We start from the raw sequence: 20,033 nt of genomic DNA, 5'->3' as shown, positions 1-20,033 counted from the left end.
CATTAGCACACTGTGAGTCGATGCTTGGTGTTCAAGTTTTTCTTCAATAACTAAACCAATCAAAAGTTGCAGCTGGGATTTCGGCTAGATCTCTAACATTCATTTATATTAACTTGCTAATGGCATTTGTTTGTGAATAGTATTTGTTAAGCTAAGTCATTGCATCCCTGGTGATCAATCACTGGTATTTACGGAGCGCTTACTTTGTGCAGAGCACTGTACTAAGCGCTTGGGAGAGTACAATATAACAGAGATGGTAGATTCGATAGTATTTATTGAGCGCTTACTATGTGCAGGGCACTGTGCTCTCTGATGTGTTCTCCGCACACAGGGACCTTACTGTCTAGCGATCGCTAGGTCGGGACGTCAGCTGGTGCTGTCCGTCTCCCCCCTTCTAGACTTTGAGCCCGTTGTTGGGTAGAGATTGTCTCTTTGTTGCCAAATTGTACTTTCCAAGCGCTTAGTACAGTGCTCTGCAGTAAGCGCTCAATGAATACGATGGAATGAATGAATGAATCCATTCCACATATAGATCTGATGAGTTTGACATTAAGAGATATCACTCGAGTACTTGCAAATTATTTCATAGTTGGCTCTAGACATCAACATTGCTTTATACGCACATTTTTTTTTAAACGGTATTTGTTCTGTGCTTACTATGTTCATTCAATAGTATTTATTGAGCGCTTACTATGTGCAGAGCACTGTACTAAGCGCTTGGAATGAACAAGTCGGCAACAGATAGAGACGGTCCCTGCCGTTTGACGGGCTTACTGTCTGATCGGGGGAGACGGACAGACAAGAACAATGGCAATAAATAGAGTCGAGGGGAAGAATATCTCGTAAAAACAATGGCAACTGAATAGAATCAAGGCGATGTACATTTCATTAACAAAATTAACAAAATAAGTAGGGTAATGAAAATATATACAGTTGAGCAGACGAGTACAGTGCTGAGGGGATGGCAAGGGAGAGGGGGAGGAGCAGAGGGAAATGGGGGGAAAAGAGGGTTAAGCTGCGGAGAGGTACTATGTGCCAGGCACTGTACTAAGCGTTGGGGTAGATACGAGCTAGCCAGTTTGCACCCAGTCCCTGCCCCACGTGGGGCTCACAGTGTTAATCCCCATTCTACAAAGGAGGTAACTGAGGCACGGAGAAGTAAAGTGCCTTGCCCGAGGTTACGTAAGAGACAAGCGGCAGAGGCGGGATTAGAACCCAGTCCCTCTGACTCCCAGGCCCATGTTTTGAGAAGCGGCATGGTTTAGTGGAAAGAGCCCGGGCTTGGGAGTCCGAGGTCGTGGGTTCTAATCCCGGCTCCGCCGCTTGTCAACTGTGTGACTTTGGGCAAGTCGCCTCATTTCTCCGTGCCTCAGTTCCCTCATCCGTAAAATGGGGATTAACTGTGAGCCCCACGTGGGACAACCTGATGACCCTGAATCTCCCCCAAGCGCTTAGAACAGTGCCCTGCACATAGTAAGCGCTTACCAAATACCCACATTATTATTATTAAAATGGGGATGAAGACTGTGAGCCCCAGGTGGGACAACCTGATTACCTTGTATCTCCCCCAGCATTTAGAACAGTGCCGGGCACAGAGTAAGCGCTTACCCAATACCATCATTATTATTATCAACTATTAGGCCACGCTGCTTCTCTGAAAAGTCAACCCCACAATCAAATCCACAACGCTGCAGTGCTGAAGGTCATCGATCAAGTTCATGTACCAGGACGACTACCAAATCCCCGAAGCGTTGCGAGGGCATCAGCAGGCCTGCCGCTTTGCGCCTTGTTGCACGACCGCTCAATGGGGGCTGTCCCCTGCGGTCATCACATCGCGTGTCCCTCTCTGTTGCCGAATTGTCCATTCCAAGCGCTTAGTCCAGTGCTCTGCACATAGTAAGTGCTCAATAAATACTATTGAATGAATGAATGAAAGACCCTCATCTCACCTTTGGGGTCTTCACCCTGGAGGCTGTTTGATGACTTGGTTTCGCTCAGAGAGGCAGGAAAAGATTTTAGTCCTTCCAGGCAACGACACAACACATCAGGTGTCGAGTCGGAAATGTGATCGATTATTCGGTTCAGTATAAGAACCCCTTGTGACCCACAGCCCGGGGGAAGATTTCCCCAAATTGCAGCAAACTTGGCCGTTCTCGATATTATTGTTAACAATAATTATCGCTATCGTTATTATATATAATATAATGTATTATGTATATTGATATATTATATATCATTGCATATTATTAATATCCACTCCTCTGCTGTGTGACCCTGAGCAAGTCACATCACTTCTCCGTGCTTCAGTCCCCTCGTCTGTAAAATGGGGATTAAGACTGTGAGCCCCATGTGGGACCTGGACTGTAACCAACCTGACTGGCTTATATAATAATAACAATGTTGGTATTCGTTAAGCGCTTACTATGTGCAGAGAATAATAATGTTGGTATTTGTTAAGCGCTTACTATGTGCAGAGCACTGTTCTAAGCGCTAGGGCAGGTACAGGGTAATCAGGTTGTCCCATGTGAGGCTCACAGGTAATGCCCATTTTACCGATGAGGGAACTGAGGCACAGAGAAGTGAAGTGACTTGCCCACAGTCACACACATGACAATTGGCAGAGCCGGCATTCGAACCCATGACCTCTGACTCCCAAGCCCGGGCTCTTTCCACTGTACAGTGCCTGGCACATAGTAAGCGCTTAACAAATATTACCTTTATAGAAGTAGACCACAAACAGAAGGCTTTTGCAAGTTGGACCAGATCAACCGGAATAGCAAGTGGTGTTGGGGAGAATTAGGGGAAAGGAGAAGGAAATGGGGAGGACCTTTGTCATTGACACTTTAACGTCAAGACATTTTAAAATAGGAATTTTTTTCCAAACAAACTTGACTTTAAACCGCTTTTTCTGATTTAAAAAAAAAAAAATCAAGAAAAGGCCTTAAAATAAGACCTTACGCTAGTTTCATCCACAAACGTTTAGCTACCGGGGACAGAGGACGCGTTAAAAAAAAAAAAACCCTCGCCAGCCAAAAGCTTTAAACTCACGTAAACTAGGTTCCGAAATTACAACGTACGTTACCTTATTCTACTCAGATTTATTTCCCCCGGAAGATTTTCAGTTTCGCTCGCTCGTCTTCCACAGTTTCAAATTGAAACTGAAGGAAAGCCACGGCTCCAATCGGTGACAGGATGAAGGAGAATTTAGACCAAGGGCTCCGCTGTTTCCAGCTCTCCCCTGTCAACATAAACCGGCAGGTCACCCTGCTTGCAGCTGAAGATTACAGTTCACTTCCTTGAATGATTCGTCGAATGTTCTCGGCATCTTGTTCTACAATTTTGTTCGACGGGTCAATTTTAAGGGCGGCTTCGTAGTCCTGGAGGCCTGCATTGATGCAGCAGAAAGAAAAAGACCTGTATTTCATAAAGGTTACTGAAAAATATTTAGGTCAAAAGAGATGCATAATGGCATTTTATAGACTCTAAGCTCGCTGAGGGGAGGGAATGTGTCTGCTCACTGTTGCAGCTTAGCTCAGTGGAAAGAGCCCGGGCTTGGGAGTCAGAGGTCATGGGTTTGAATCTCGGCTCTGACCCTTCATTCATTCAATAGTATTTATTGAGCGCTTACTATACGCAGAGCACTGTACTAAGCGCTTGGAATGTACAAATCGGTAACAGATAGAGACAGTCCCTGCCCTTTGACGGGCGCACAGTCTATTCGGGGGAGACGGACAGACAAGAACAGTAGCAATAGATAGAATCAAGGGGATGAACACTTGTCAGCTGTGTGACTGTGGGCAAGTCACTTCACTTCTCTGAGCCTCAGTTCCCTCATCTGTAAAATGGGGATTAAGACTGTGAACCTGATTATCTTGTATCTACCCCAGCGCTTAGAACACTGCTCTGCACATAGTAAGCGCTTAAATACCAACATTATTATTACTCTTCCAAACGTCTAGTACAGTGCTCTGCTCGTCGTGGGCGGGCAGCGTGTCTGTTTGATATACTGTACTCTCCGCAGGTCTTAGTACGGTACTCTGCACACAGTAAGCGCTCAGTAAATACCATTGATCGATCGACTGTAAGATTTTGGGGTTTTAAATGATGAAAACGATCTTACTGGCTGAAACGGCTGGGAGAGCAGTAAAATCTCCTAAGATTCAAACCACATCCTTAAATATGTCTCTAAATTTTTAAAAATCCAGTCATTTTCTTTTGTGGACTATCCTTTCTGGAGGTTCTTGTCTCTTCATGTACCCTAAAAGATCAGTCAACTTGGACATTGTTAAAAAAAAATCTACAAGAACTGGTCTTCAGTCAATCATATTTATTGAGCACTTTCTCTGAGCAGAGCACTGTACTATGAGCTTGGAAGGTACAACGTGGCTCAGTGGAAAGAGCCTGGGCTTCGGAGTCAGAGGTCATGGGTTCGATTCCCGGCTCTGCCACTAGTCAGCTGTGTGCCTGTGGGCAAGTCACTTAACTTCTCTGTGCCTCAGTTCCCTCATCTGTAAAATGGGGATTAACTGTGAGCCTCATGTGGGACAGCCTGATTACCCTGTATCTCCCCCAGCGCTTAGAACAGTGCTCTGCACGTAGTAAGCGCTTAGCAAATACCAACATTATTAATTCCATTGTTAGTGCCATTGTTCTTGTCTGTCCGTCTCCCCCGATTAGACTGTAAGCCCGTCAAACGGCAGGGACTGTCTCTATCTGTTGCCGACTTGTTCATCCCAAGCGCTTAGTGCAGTGCTCTGCACATAGTAAGCGCTCAATAAATACTATTGAATGAATGAATGAATGAATGAATGAATTCAGCAATAAAGAGAGACAATCCCTGCCCACACCGGGTTTACGGTCTAGAAGCGGGAGACAGAGGTCAAAGCAAGTAAACAGGTATCGATATGAATAAATAGAATTAGATATATACAGATAGCCATCAAAACAAGTAAACGGGCGTCAATATGAATAAACAGAATTAGAATATATATATACACATCAAAACAAGTAAACGGGCATCAATAGCATCAATATAAATTAATAGAATTATAGTTACACAGCGAAACAACTAAACAGGAATCAATATAGAGTTATAGATATATACATAGAAACATAATTGCTGTGGGGCGGGGAGATGGGGGAAGGGTAAAGGGAATGAGTCGTGGGGACGCGGAAGGGAGGGGGAGATGAGGAAAAGGGGGATTTAGTCTTATTCTGCTTGCACCCACCCCCGTGCTTAGTATGGTGTCTGGCACACGGTAAGCACTTAACGAATATCACAATTATTAGGAAATGGTGTAAGCGTCTCCTACCTTCTACATACAATTCGAGTTGACAGAATGCAGTCCCTCTCCTCACATGAGCTTTTGCTCTTCCACTGGCGTTGTCAGCCACAGGTGGGGTCAGTAGGTCCAGGGCCTTAGAAAGGAAAATACCCAAAAGGTAGAACGCTATCATTCATCCATTCAGTAGTATTTATTGAGCGCTTACTATGTGTACTTACACTGTACTAAGCGCTTGGAATGGACAATTCGGCAACAGATAGAGACAATCCCTGCCCATCGACGGGCTCACAGTCTAATCGGGGGAGACAGACGGACAAAAACAATAGCGATAAATAGAATCAAGGGGATCTACATCTCATTAACAAAATAAATAGGGTAATAAAAATATATACAAATGAGTGGACGAGCACAGTGCTGAGGGGAGGGGAAGGTATCAGAAAAGCATGACAATCATAGGTAAGTAGAATAAGTAGCAGAAACAAGACACTCTACCTTCGAAGAATCTTCAATCGCCTTATGCAAGTTTTTGAGTTTGAGGTGGCAAGCAGCCCGATTCAGATACAAAGTTGGAATCTCCTTATTTAGTTGGATGGCCAAATTGTAAGCATTAATGGCCGCCAGGTAGTTCTCCATGGCAAACATTTGGCTACCAAAATGAGAACGGGAAAAAAAGTTGAAGAAATCAGGTGGAAACATCAGAAGCGCACCCAGCTATCTGTAACATATCTGCTAAAAAATAAAAAATAAAACAAGCCAGGAACTAACAGATGACCTTGCTTCTGAGGTGACTTTCACAGGTAAGGGATTAAAATAAATAAAATATGTTGCTTTGGGGGGTTTGTTGGGGTTTTTTTGGTGGGTGGGTGTATGTAGGTGTGTAGTATACTGACACACACAAAAAATGTATTGGTGTGAGGGTGTGGTTTGTGCATAATATATTGACGCAAAAAATGCATTTGTGTGTGAGGGGGTGATGAGTAAGGGGTGGTGTGTAGCAAACGGATACACAAAGAAAATACATTTGTGTGTGAGTAGGTGGTGCGTCTGTGTAGTATACCGACACGCACACAGTGTATTTGTGTGTGAGGGGGTGTGTGTATGTAGTATACTGACATACAAAACACAAAAAACATATTTTTTGTGTGTAAGAGTGTGTTTATGTGTGGAGGGGGTGTTGCATGTATGTAGGATATTCAGTGTCTACTAGATAGGTCTGCAATAAATTATTTTATTCCCCCTGGGCAAAGTCCACACTTACTTTCCTTTGTCTCTCAACCATTCTGGGTTCTTTTCTTCTTCTTTCATATCACACATTTCAGGAATGTCAGCGTTGGTTGCTCTTCGAGCCTCTGCTTGCTTAAGCAGCCACTGTTGATTTGAGTCAGTCTCGTGAGCAAAACTGATTTTGTTTCAACAACAATTCAGTTATTTCCAGATTTTCCTTCATCCTTCTAAATATTTCTTTTTTTTTTCTCTGATAGTAATGTTTTAACATTTCATCCTCCTCTCCAAAATGGGCAACTTCACGGAAAGGAAACTGAGAGCAAAGATACTTGTTCCTGTCACCCCAAATTGTCCCCCTGCCTGCGAAATCTCTAATTCCTTCCATATCTGGCAGCCCAGCTGGCAAGGCACATATGTCTTCGACAAAAATTCAGGCTTTTTTAGCTTGAAAAATTATAACCCGATAATGTCATTTGGTTAAGAAATTCTTTTCAGTTTGCCCATAAATACTCTGGGCCCAGGACTGGTCAATTGCATTAGGGATGGGACTCTTTGGATACACAAAAAAAGTAAATCTCCCTCTTAAATAGGTAATTTCATAATCTCTAGCCCTAGAAAAAACCCCACAAAACACTGATGTTAAAAGCCAACATTTTTTCCATACAAGTACAGTAGCTTAAAACACTTCATTTGTTAAAAATGAGAGGCAAATATTATTATTATTATGGCATTTGTTAAGTGCTTACTATGTGCCAAGCACTGTTCTAAGAGCTGGACTAGATACAAGGTAATCAGGTTGTCCCATGTGGGGTTCATAGCCTTAATCCCCATTTTACAGATGAGGTAACTGAGGCACAGAGCAGTTAAGTGGTTTGCCCAAGGACACGCAGCTGACAAGTGGCGGAGGCGGCATTAGAACACACGACCTCTGACTCCTAAACCCGTGTTTTTTCCACTGAGCCACGCCGCTTCTCCAATGTACTTGGTTGGAAAGACAAGTTAGTGGAAAAAATTGATTTTATATCACCGTAATTCTGATTCTCTGCCATGGGACCCTGTTCCCAGGAATTTGAAATGTAGGTTTTCTCCTGAAGTTATAGACATAAATTTACTGCATTTAAAAAAAAAAAATGGTAAAAAAAAAAAAAAGTTTCTTACGCACTTACTGTTCAAGCACCAGGGTAGCTACAAGCTAATCAGGCTGGAGACAGTCCTTGTCCCACATGTGGCTCACAATCTAAGTAGGAGGGAGAACAGGTATTGAATACCCATTTTGAGGGTGAAGAAACTGAGGCCTTACCCAAGTTCACATAGCAGTTATTAGAACCCAGGTCTTCTGGCCCCTAGGGCCATGTTTTATCCACTAGGCCATGCTGTTTCCTTTCATTTGGTTTAAATGTGGAATACGGGGGATTCAAAACCAGACACAACCAGAAGAGCAGTGGAAATAAATAACGAATGAAGCAATCCCTTCACCGTGATGCAAACATCTCTTCAATACCAGCGATAATTTTACCTCTTCTTCTTCGGCTACCCGGGATTCTCTGAGAGCCGTAGGGAAAACTCGAGGTGTGAAGTGGATTTTGATATTACCAACAGATCGCGGAGCAGGGACGGAGTCTTCTTTCGACTTCTCAGAAAATATATTTTTAAAGCTGCCAGCTTCAAAAACCAATAGAAGACATTTAATTTTCATTTTCCATTCTCTATTACATTCAATTAATGGCAAAACTGAAAGCACGCTGAAGGGCATTCCCTTTGACCCTGATTCTCTTTTGTAAACCAGAACAGATAATTCCTAGATGGTCTTTTAACTTGCTGGAATATTCAAGGGTTCTTTGAGGGCACATATCTCTTTGAAATTCATTTCTCCATTTGCCATTCAATCCGATATATGCTTATCAGAGATGTTTCTTCACTGATGAGGAAGTTACGCTTTGTGGAAACTCTAAGAAAGGGTACTTCCTCACAGGCAAGGTGGATCATTTGTAAAAACACTGATCTGTTCTCTAGATTTTGTACCAGTTTCTCTCGCTGACCACGGAGACAGTATCGAAGGACACGTGGAAAGAGAACGACCGGTTTGGAGGTAAGCTGGTATTGACCAAAACCCATAACTCACAGTGAGGCTTGAAAACGGTTGATTGAAAACAGAGAAGAGCAAATATTTCTTCAACGGGGAGAGGGAGCATGTGAACATGCAGAATTTATTCCCACAGTAAGCCGTGCAGGCAAAAAGAATCGAGACGCTTCAAGAGGGATTGGGGCAATTCACTGAAAAATGATCCAAATCGGGTTTCTGGAGGGAAAGCTGGGAATGGAAAGGAAGAGTCAGGAGTGTTCCCACTGTCCTTTCAAATCATCCTTTTGCCCGTGGTGGCCTGTTGGACAATCGTTCTACCACAGAAATGTCATTATTTACATTCTTGTTTATTTTCTCCAGGGCTTCTACACCGCTATCAAATCTTTCTAGAAGAGCCTCGTGGTTTCCCAAGGTTTTGTAAATCTGTACTCAGTAAGAAAAGACACTTTAAGTGACCTTGAATCTTATTATTAATAGCAACGATAATAATAATAACGATTATAATTTGTGGAATTTGTTAAGCATTTATTAGGGGCCAGGCAATGTACTGAGCCCTGAGGTGGATACAGGCAAATCGGGTCAGACACGGTCCCTGTCCCACATGATGCCTCCAGTCTTACTCCCCATTTTACAGATGAGGTAACTGAGTGACTTGCCCAAGGTCACACAGGAGAAAAGTAGTGGAGTCAGGATTAGAACCCAGGTCCTTCTGACTCCCAGGCCTGTGCTCTATTCACTAGGCCATGCTGCTTGAATCTTCCAGGTGATGAAGTTATTTTAAGAAGTTTCGTTCCAAATAAGCAAACCCTATTTTTAGGCTTCAAGAATAACGCTGTTGCATTCAATTCTATATTTTAGTATCACAGTGATTGTGTACTGCTTCACTTTTGAAATGTAACAACAACTTAGAAAGGAGATGATTTACAATTCTCAATTCAGCACAAAATGCGCTTTTTCCTTCTTGCAATTAAGGCGCAGCATACCAAAGATCTAGGACTTCCCTTTTTTTCTCCCCATTTGGGATTGTCACGGCTGGTAACGTCTTAGAGCCAGGAAACTGCAGGCAACAGATCAATAGACACACAACCAGAAAGGCAAGGTTCATAAAATAAATCAGCACCTTCTGAACAGACCATCTATCAGCCATCTCTACTTTAAAAAAGGAGAAATATGAATCCACCTGTAAAGGGGGAAAATAGAATAAAAGGAAAAAACTGTAAACACTGTTGGACAATAAAAGCTCTAACGGTCCAGAAAAGACAAGGATGTATTGATAAATTTCAGAGCTTTCCAAAACAAAAATCATAATGGGAATTATAGGACAAATGTAATAATCTCCTCCTGGAGAAACGTATTTTTGCAAATTTTATTATTAAGAAAAATTTTCATCTGGCACATCCGTTTCCCCGGTAAACTTGAAACTAATCCACAATACCTTTTTGGGCAAGATGTTTAGTCTTTGTACTTTCTGAAGGACAGGTCTTGCTTTTCTCTCTCCGTTGCTTTCTTTCTTCCTCTAGCTGCTGCTTTTGTTGACGGAGTTTCTCTTCTCGTTGAAGCTCTTTCTGCTTTTCTGCATTTCTTTGTTGTTCCTTCCAAGCTTCCAGCTCTTCGTTTGCTTTCTTCCTCTCGTTTTCCTTCAGAGCTTCAATTTTTTTCCTTTCTTCATCTTCAATCTGTTAAAAGCAGAGGAACGTGGCCTAGTGGAGAGAGCACAGGCCTGGGAGAAGGACCTGGGTTCTAATCCCGGCTCTGTCACTTGTCTGCTGTGTGACCTAGGGCAAGTCGCTTCACTACTCCGTGCCTCGGTTCCCTCGTCAGTAAAATGGGGATTAAGACTGTGAGCCTGCCTGTGGGAGGCTGTGTCCAACTCGATTATCTTGTATCTGCCCAGCGTTTAGAACAGCGCCTGGCACAGAGTAAGGGCTTAACAAATACCACAATTATTATTATTATTTTGCCAGCTTTTCCTGTCTCCGAGGCCCCACGGGCTCTCCATCCCGAAAGTTCCCTTAACGGATTCTCATCCTGGCCCTTTTCCGGCTCCTTTAAGCGAGGAGCAGCCAGGACTTGATTGGTCAGAGGGGGCTGATGCATCTGTAGGAATTTCAGGAACCAACCAGCATTTTTACGGCAAAAATCCAGCAATTCAGAATATGTCATAATGATTAATCACTCTTTTCTATCAGCGGGTCAGCAGTGGGGAAACAGCTGATCGTTAAATATATTAAAATGAAAATGGGGAAAGGTGGAACGTATACGTAGGCTGCCCAATATACATAAATAAAGAATGAAAAATTAATGAGGAGCAGCATGGCCTCAGGAAAAGAGCACAGACCTGGGAGTCAGAGGACCTGGGTTCTAATCCCACCTCCACTAGCTGTCTGCTGTGTGACCTTGGGCAAGTCACTAAACTTCTCTGAGGCTCAGTTACCTCCTCTGGAAAATGGGGTTTAAGACTGTAACCCTCATGTGAGACACGGACGTTGTTGGACCTGATTAGCTCGTTCCTTCCCCAGCGCTTAGCACAGTATTTAGCACATAGTAAGCGCTTTAATAAATACCATAAAAAAATAAAGAGGAGCAGTATGGCCTAGTGAAAAGAGCAAAGCCTGAGAGTCAGAGGACCTGGTACTAAACCCAGCTCCACCACATAATAATAATAATAATGTTGGTATTAAGCGCTTACTATGTGCAGAGCGCTTTTCTAAGCGCTGGAGTAGATACAGGGTAATCAGGTTGTCCCACGTGAGGCTCGCAGTCTTAATCCCCATTTTACAGAGGAGGTAACTGAGGCACCGAGAAGTTAAGTGACTTACCCACAGTCACACAGCCACCACATGCCTGCTGGGTGATCTTGGGCAAGTCACTTTTCTCTGTGCCTTAGTTCCCTCATCTGAAAAATGGGGATTCAATCCCTGTTCTCCCTCCTACTTAGACCGTGAGCCCCATGTGGGACCGAATGATCTTATATCTACCCCGGTACCTAGTAGAGTGCTTGGCACATAGTAAGCATATAACAAAATCCATCATCATTATTATTATTGCTAATAATAATAAATTCATTCATTCGATCCTATTTATTGAGCACTTACTGTGTGCACAGCACTGTCCTAAGTGCTTGGGACATGCAATTCAACAACAAATAGAGACAATCCGTGCCCACAACGGGCTCATAGTCTAGAAGAGGGGAGACAGACGGCAAAACAAACTGAGGCAATAAGGTAGAATGGGACCTGTAAAATGCAAGAAAAAAACCTGTTCAGCTAGAATTAGTAACACTTTACTCCCAAGTGGCTGATACAGTGCTAGGGACAAGATAGGAGCTCAATAATAATAATAATTGTGGCATTTGTTAGGTACTTAACTATGCACCAAACCCTGTTCTAAGCGCTAGGGTAGAAACAAGGTAATCAACAACAGTCCCTGTCCCACATGGGGTTCACAGTCTTAATCCCCATTTTACAGATGAGGTAAACCGAGGCATACAGACGTGAGGTAAAGTGACTTGCCCCAGGTCACCCAGCAGACACATGTCAGAGGTGGGGAAAGGACCCACGTCCTCTGACTCCCAGTCCAGCGCTCTTTCCTAGACGACGTAATAATTGGGATAAAAACCATCCTCACTCAGACCCACTCCCCACCCAGATCCAACATTCCCACAAGCTACAAAGGCGAATCCCCCATACGGATGAGGGGTGGGACGGGGGACGGAAAAGGGTTGCTTAAAAGAGCAGCATTCCACCCGGGAATCTCTTCCCTTTCCCTCTCCCTCTGTTTTCTCTGGGCTGAAGAGCTTCGCAGATTCAGAAGCGGCGAGGCCTAGTGGAAAGAGCAGGGACACGGGAGTCAGAGTCATTCATTCAATAGTATTTATTGAGCGCTTACTATATGCAGAGCACTGGACTAAGCGATTGGAATGGACAATTCGGCAACAGATAGAGACCATCCGTGCCCCATGACGGGCTCAAGGTCTAATCGGGGGAGAGAGACGGACAAAAACAAGACAACTTAATCACGATGAATAGAATGAAGGGGATGGACACCTCATTCACAAAATAAATAGGATAATAAAAATACAGACAGATGAGCACAGTGCTGAGGGGAGGGGAAGGGGGGAAGGGAGCAGAGGGAAAAGGGGAAGCTCAGTGTGGGAAGGCCTCTTGGAGGAGGTGAGCTTTAAGTAGGGTTTTGAAGAGGGGAAGAGAATTAATTTGGCGGAGGTGAGGAGGGAGGGCGTTCCGGGACCGCGGGAGGACGCGGCCGGGGGGGTCGACGGCGGGATGGGCGAGACCGAGGGACGGTGAGGAGGTGGGCGGCGGAGCGGAGCGTGCGGGCTGGGCGGTAGAAAGAGAACCCAGAGGACCTGGGTTCTAATCCAGGCTCCACAATGGGGATTCAATGCCTATTCTCTCTCCTACTTAGACTGTAAGCCCCACGTGGCCCCTGATTATCCAGTATCTACCCCAGGACTCAGTACAGTGCATGGTACATAGTAAGAACTCAACAAATACTACAATTATTATTATTATTCAAGGGCATATAGTTGGAGCGGTCCATGATCACCTCAGCTCTATAATCAGTTCTCTGTGAGTCTGTCAGCTCCTTTAGGACAGGGATCATGGCGCTTAGTACTTAGTGTGCTCTGCACACAGTGAGCGCTCAATAGAGAAGCAGCATGGCTCAGTGGAAAGAGCCCGGGCTTGGGAGTCAGAGGTCGTGGGTTCTAATCCCGGCTCCGCCACCTGTCAGCTGGGTGACTTTGGGCAAGGTACTTGACTTCTCTGTGCCTTAGTTGCCTCATCTGTAAAATGGGGATTAAGCCTCACGTGGGACAACCTGATGACCTTATATCTACCCCAGCACTTAGAACAGTGCTCGGCACATAGTAAGCGCTTAACGAATACCACCATTATTATTATTATTATTATTGAATACAAGTGAATGAATGAATGACTATCTCTTTATTCTCCCTGGCACTCGACACGCAGGAAATCCCTACAGAGTGAGATTTAGGGCTATTCTCCTTCACTGAGGAATTACGTAGCTTTTCTTCCCCTTACCTTCATCATGACTCGGAGGGCGTAGTTTTGATCTTCTCGCTTTGCTGTAGCTTTGGCTTCTGACAATTCTTTCGCCTTCTCCTGGGCTCTTATTATAGACTCTTCCCTTATCCTCTGCATCGTCTCTTTGTCGACTGAAATTCCAGAAGATTAGGACTGCCGACGTACCCATTTGGAGGTTCACATCAGGACGGGGAGGCCGGGGGAGAGGTAGGGGATTTCCTGGCTACATTAGATCTGGAAACAACTCTCTTCTCTCCAACCCTATTAAAAAGCCACTTCTTGCATGAAGTTTTCCCACATTAATCTTCCTGCTACTCTAGCCAGATCCACTCCAATCTCCTTTGCACATATATAACACTAATTTATACATACTTCTAGTATTTTCTATTATGTGCCTACAATATATAATCACCTAATAATTGTAGTATTTTTAAAGCGCTTAAATGTGCCAGGCACTACACTATGCACTGGGAAAGATATATTATAAGCAGATCAGACGCAGTCCCCGTCCCACATGGGGCTCACAGTTTCTCTCTCCCATTAGATTATAAACTCCTTGAGGAGCAGGGATCTGGTCTTTTTCTCCTTTGGTATTTACTGGAGTGCTCCGCACATAAAATAACATTACGGGAGATCGTGATAATAACGTTGGTATTTGTTAAGCGCTTACTACGTGCAGAGCACTGTTCTAAGCGCTGGGGAAGATTCAGGGTAATCAGGTTGTCCCACATGAGGCTCACAGTTAATCCCCATTTTACAGATGAGGTAACTGAGGGACACAGAAGTTAAGTGACTTGCCTACAGTCACACAACTGACAAGTGGCCGAGCCGGAACTCAAACCCATGACCTCTGATTCCCAAGTCTGGGCTCTTTCCACTAAGCCACGTTGATGTTAATAATAATAATAATGTTGGCATTTGTTAAGCACTTACTATGTGCAGAGCACTGTTCTAAGCGCTGGGGTAGATACAGGGTAGTCAGGTTGTCCCACGTGAGGCTCACAGTCTTCATCCCCATTTCACAGATGAGGGAACTGAGGCACAGAGAAGTGAAGTGACTTGCCCACAGTCACACAGCTGACAAGTGGCAGAGCCGGAATTCGAACTCATGACCTCTGACTCCCAAGCCCAGGCTCTTTCCACTGAGCCACGCTGCTTCTCTAACGATGACAGGAGAAGTAGCAACGACATTTTTATTTTAAATTCAGCGTGTTAATAACAAGACCCCGGATGCAGGCAATTATTCTGCATTAATTAACAGACTGCGGGGATCGAGGTGAAACGTTACACTTTGGATCTGCTGAATCACAACCAATCCAGGACAAACCTCTCCCCCAAATTCAAACTGTTTTTACAAGATGTGGAAACGATATTGAGGTCTTGGACAATTCCCACTAGAGATTGGGTGTGTTGATCTTTCTGTCATCTCCCTGCTTTGTCCGGTTAAAAAAAAAAAATACGCCTCAGCGTCTTCACCAAAAATGAAAATGGATGTGAGAAAATAAAGTGTCAGATCTGAGGGCGCTTCACAACCTGTTGGTGTAAAGCCTTGAGAATGGGTGTGAGATCTGCACCCTCTATTCACCCCTCCCTCAGCCACACAGCACTTGTGTCCCTCTATGTGATTTTTTTTTTATATTAATGTCTATCTCCCTCTCTAGACTATGAGCTAATTGTGGGCAGGAAACATGTCTACCCACTCTGTTCTATTTTACTCTACCAAGCACTTAGTACAGTGCTCTGCCCATAATAAGTGCTCAGTAAATATGATCGTTTGATCGACGTGGTCCAGTAGCCTGTTTGTCGTCACATTGTACTCTCTCAAGCGCTTGGTACAGTCCTCTGCCACACAATAAGCACCCAATAAACGCAGCTGACTGACTCGTGGTTAGCGCACGGGCCTGAAAGTCAGAAGGCCATGGATTCTAATCCTCATAATAATAATAATTATGGCATTTGTAAAGCGATTACTATGTGCAGAGCACTGTTGTAAGCGTAGGCACAGGGTAACCAGATTGTCCCACGAGGGCCTCACATTTTTTAAACCCCATTTTTACAGGTGAGGTAACTGAGGCCCAGAGAAGTTAAGTGACTTGCCCAAGGTCACACAGCAGACGAGTGGCGGAGCCGGGATTAGAACCCACGGCCTCTGACTCCCAAGCCCGAGCTCTTTCCACTGAGCCACGCTGCCTCTCAGCTGCTCTTCATTCCACCGCCTGTCTGCTGTGCGACCCTGGGCACGTCACTTCATTCCATTCATTCATTCAACAGTATTTATTGAGCGCTTACTATGTGCAGGGCACTGTACTAAGCACTTGGAATGGACAATTCTCTATGTGCATTTACCATAGAGAAATGTACATTTCTCTATGCCTCAGCTATCGCACCTGTAAAATGGGGATTAAGACTGCGATTCCCATGTGGGACAAGGACTGTGCCCAACCTGATTTGCTTTCATTTACTCATTTATATTTATTGAGCGCTTTCTGTCTGCAAAGCACTATACTAAGCGACTGGGAGAGTACAATATTGTATTTACCCCAGTGTTTAGTAGAAGAGAAGCAGCGTGGCTGAGTGGAAAGAGCCCGGGCTTGGGAATCAGAGGTCATGGGTTCTAATCCCGGCTCTGCCCCTTGTCAGCTGCGTGACTGTGGGCAAGTCACTTCACTTCTCTGTGCCTCAGCGACCTCATCTGGAAAATGGGGATTAACCGTGAGCCTCACGTGGGACAACCTGATGACCCTGTATCTCCCCCAGGGCTTAGAACAGTGCTCTGCACATAGTAAGCGCTTAACAAATACCAACATTATTATTATTCCAGTCCCTGGCAAACGAATAAGCGCTTAACGAATATCGCAATTATTATTACCTTCTCTGGAAGTGCAACCCTGAACTTGTTTTCAAAGGAGGAGGGAAATAGAATGCAAATGATCGAAAGAAGCGATCAAAAGAAAACTCACCATTGGCCATGGAAAGGGTCTCCCACATGGCGGCTGTTTTTTTGTACAACGTAAAGAGGATGGCGCCATCCCCAACCTTGGCTTTGCTGTTGATATCATCAATGGGCGCATAGAGAAACACTTCGAATATGAACGGAGAGAAGTTGACCTAGAATTCCCCCCAAAAACCAAAAGAAAAAAGGGGAAACACAAGGTTTTCATTTAAAGAAAGAAATAGCAAAGGAAGAGCCGGGACGTCTGTCAGGAATGTGAGCCCGGGAAGAACAGCGTGAGAGGGGAGAGAGGAAAAAATGCGGTAATGGGAGGGCGTTCGAATGGCTGGATTCGCACGTGCATGTGTGGGTGTGTGCATGGGCCATTCAGTCTTATTTATTGAGCGCTTACTGTGTGCAGAACACTGTACTAATAATATATGTTGGTATTTGTTAAGCACTTACTATGTGCAGAGCACTGTTCTAAGCGCTGGGGGAGACACGGGGGAATCAGGTTGTCCCACATGGGGCTCATAGTCTTAATCCCCATTTTACAGATGAGGTAACTGAGGCCCAGAGAAGTGAAGTGACTTGCCCACAGTCACACAGCTAAGTGGCAGAGCTGGGATTCGAACTCATGACCTCTGACTCCAAAGCCCATGCTCTTTCCACTGAGCCAGGCTGCTTCTCTAATAATAATTATAATAATAATAATTACGGTATATGTTAAGCGCTTCCTATGTGCAGAGCACTGTTCTAAGTGCCGGGGTAGATACAGGGTCATCAGATTGTCCCACGTGGGGCTCACATTTTTTAATCCCCGTTTTAACAGATGAGGTCACTGAGGCCCAGAGAAGTGACTTGCCCATGGTCACACAGCTGACAAGTGGCGGAGCCGGGATTAGAACCCACGACCTCTGACTCCCAAGCCCGGGGTCTTGCCACTGAGCCATGCTGCTTCTCTGTTAAGCGCTTGGGAGAGTACAGTGCAACAATAAGCGGACACATTCTCTGCCCACAACAAGCTTACGGTCTAGAGTATGTAGGGTAGATTATAGAAAAAAAGGGCGATTGGAACCTGGGTGAAAGGGGTCTGTGGCCAAAGGTGACCATCTACAAAGGTTCTCCGGGGAACAGAGTTGCAATTTATTTATTTATATTAATACCTGTCTCCCTTCCTTCATCCCAAGACTGTAAATTCGCTGTGGGCTGGGAATGTGAATTTGTCTTTATTGTTTCCGTGTAATCTCCCAAGCGCTTGGTACAGTGCTCTGTACGCAGTAAGTGCTCAATAAATACGATTAAATGAAGCTTGTTGTGGGTAGGGACCATCACTGATTATTGTATTATTCTTTCCCAAGCGTTTAGTACAGTGCTCTGCAACCAGTAAGCGCTCGATAAACACAATTGATTAAATGAAGGAAGTAGCATGGTGAAATGGATAGAGCCTGGGCCTGGGAGTCAGAAGGTCATGGGTTCTAACCCCGACTATGCCACTTGTCTGCTGTGTGACCTTGGTCAAGTCACTTCACTTGCCTGGGCCTCAGTTACCTCATCTGTAAAATGGGGATTGAGACCGGGAGCCCCACATGGGGCAGGGACTGGGTCCAACCTGATTTGCTTGTATCTACCCGCTGCGTTTGGAACGGTGCCCGGCACAAAGTGAGCATTTAACAAATATATTATTATTACTGTATGATAATATAGTATTATAAGTATATATGGATATATTATAATGATATAAGATTATAATTATTAATAATAAAGTAATCATATTATCATTAATAATTGTACTATAAATACAATTACAGATATGGACTTTGGGGCTGGGGGGGGTGGATAAAAGGGGGATTGAGACTGTGAGCCCCACATGGGGCAGGGACCGTGTCCAGCCCGGTTTGCTTGTATCCACCCCAGAGCCTACTACAGTGCCTGGCACAAAGTAAGCACTTCACAAACACAATATTATTTTATATGATGATCTATTATACACAAATTAATATTATAATTAATAATGATAATATAGACCAGTATATATTATAACTCATAATCATGATATGAATAAATTACAGGTATGGACTTTGGGGCTGGACAAAAGGGGGATTGAGACTGTGAGCCCCACAGGGGGCAGGGACCGTGTCCAGCCCGGTTTGCTTGTATCCACCCCAGCGCTTACTACAGTGACTGGCACAAAGTAAGCACTTCACAAATACAATATTATTTTTATAGGATAATATATTATATATATATATTATGATTTATAATGATAATATAAACCATCACATATTATAATTCATAACGATGACAAATACAATTAGTAGAAGCATATATTAAGAATATATAAATATAATCACATTAATTATAATAGGGACCATTGTATATTATAATTCATACTGATGACATAAATACAATTAGTATTATAAGTATATATTAAGAATATATTAATATAATAACATTAATTATAATATAAACCATTAGGCTCAGTGGAAAGAGCCCGGGCTTGGGAGTCACAGGTCATGAGTTCGAATCCCGACTCTGCCACTTGTCAGCTGTGTGACTGTGTGCGAGTCACTTCACTTCTCTGTGCCTCAGTTCTCTCATCTGTCAAATGGGGATGAAGACTGTGAGCCTCACGTGGGACGACCTGATTACCCTGTATCTACCCCAGCGCTTAGAACAGTGCTCCGCACATAGTAAGCGCTTAACAAATACCAACATTATTATTATATATTATCATTCGTAATGATATAAATACAGTTACAGATATGGACTTAGGACAGTGCCCGGCACATAGTCAGCGCTTAACAAATACGATGATGATGCACCCTTAGGCTCCCCGCCACTGCAGCCTGCACCAAAAGGAGTCCTGGCATTGGGTCCCCCCGCACCTTGAGGTAGTTTTCGGTGCAGAAGATATGCGCCGTGGCCGGCCGGACGCCTGGGAGCGGCAGGGAAAGATGCACCGTCCCGTCCGTCTGCTGCCAGCTGTACTCTCGCACCTGCAAGGGCATCTTCGGCCTCCGTTGCTATGCGCGCTCCCAGCGGTTGCTAAGGGAGGACCAACGCGCTCCCTCCAAGAGCACTTCCGGGGAACGTGCCCTGCGTGCGTGCCGGGCGTCGGCCTCGCCCCACCCGCCGACCGCGCGCCTGCGCAGTCCGAGCGCTCCCCTCCCGTGCCGGCTTTGCGCGCGTGCGCAGTGCGAGCGCTCCCCCCACCGTCCCGGCCTCGCGCGCGTGCGCAGTTCGAGCGCTCGCCCCAACGGGTCCCGGCCTCGCGCGCGCGCGTGCGCAGTCCCAGCGCTCTCTCCCCCCCCCACCCCCCGCAGTCCCCGGCCTCGCGCGCGCGTGCGCAGTCCAAGCGCTTCCCCTCCGGTCCCGGCCTGGCGCGCCTGCGCAGTACGAGCCTGCGCCCTGCACCTCCCTGTCCCCATCCTTTCCCAACC

At 44.9% G+C, this 20,033-nt stretch overlaps 1 protein-coding gene across 1 annotated transcript; it reads right to left on the bottom strand.

Moving 5' to 3' along the window:
- Positions 1–3,078: 3,078 nt before the first annotated feature.
- On the bottom strand, positions 3,079–19,681 carry DNAAF4 (dynein axonemal assembly factor 4). Its single transcript, XM_029070958.2, has 9 exons — positions 19,479–19,681; positions 16,619–16,766; positions 13,656–13,789; positions 10,028–10,268; positions 8,026–8,171; positions 6,544–6,653; positions 5,778–5,931; positions 5,313–5,418; positions 3,079–3,385 (listed from the first exon to the last, which is right to left on the bottom strand). The coding sequence occupies exons 1-9, from the start codon at positions 19,599–19,601 to the stop codon at positions 3,282–3,284; spliced, it is 1,266 nt and encodes a 421-aa protein (XP_028926791.1). The 5' UTR covers positions 19,602–19,681; the 3' UTR covers positions 3,079–3,281.
- Between the last annotated feature and the right edge of the window lie 352 nt (positions 19,682–20,033).

This window comes from Ornithorhynchus anatinus, chromosome 8 (assembly GCF_004115215.2).
Source record: "Ornithorhynchus anatinus isolate Pmale09 chromosome 8, mOrnAna1.pri.v4, whole genome shotgun sequence".
Lineage (NCBI taxonomy): Eukaryota > Metazoa > Chordata > Mammalia > Monotremata > Ornithorhynchidae > Ornithorhynchus > Ornithorhynchus anatinus.
This window is presented reverse-complemented; position numbering and strand designations above follow the sequence as displayed.

Excerpts from the sequence above, each read along its gene's own strand:
- DNAAF4 (XM_029070958.2), bottom strand. The coding sequence starts at position 19,601 with ATGCCCTTGCAGGTGCGAGAGTACAGCTGGCAGCAGACGGACGGGACG. Across the intron at positions 5,932-6,543 it reads TGGTTGAGAGACAAAGGAAA|CCAAATGTTTGCCATGGAGA; the intron begins GTAAGTGTGGAC and ends TCATTTTGGTAG. Across the intron at positions 5,419-5,777 it reads CGATTGAAGATTCTTCGAAG|GCCCTGGACCTACTGACCCC; the intron begins GTAGAGTGTCTT and ends TTCCTTTCTAAG.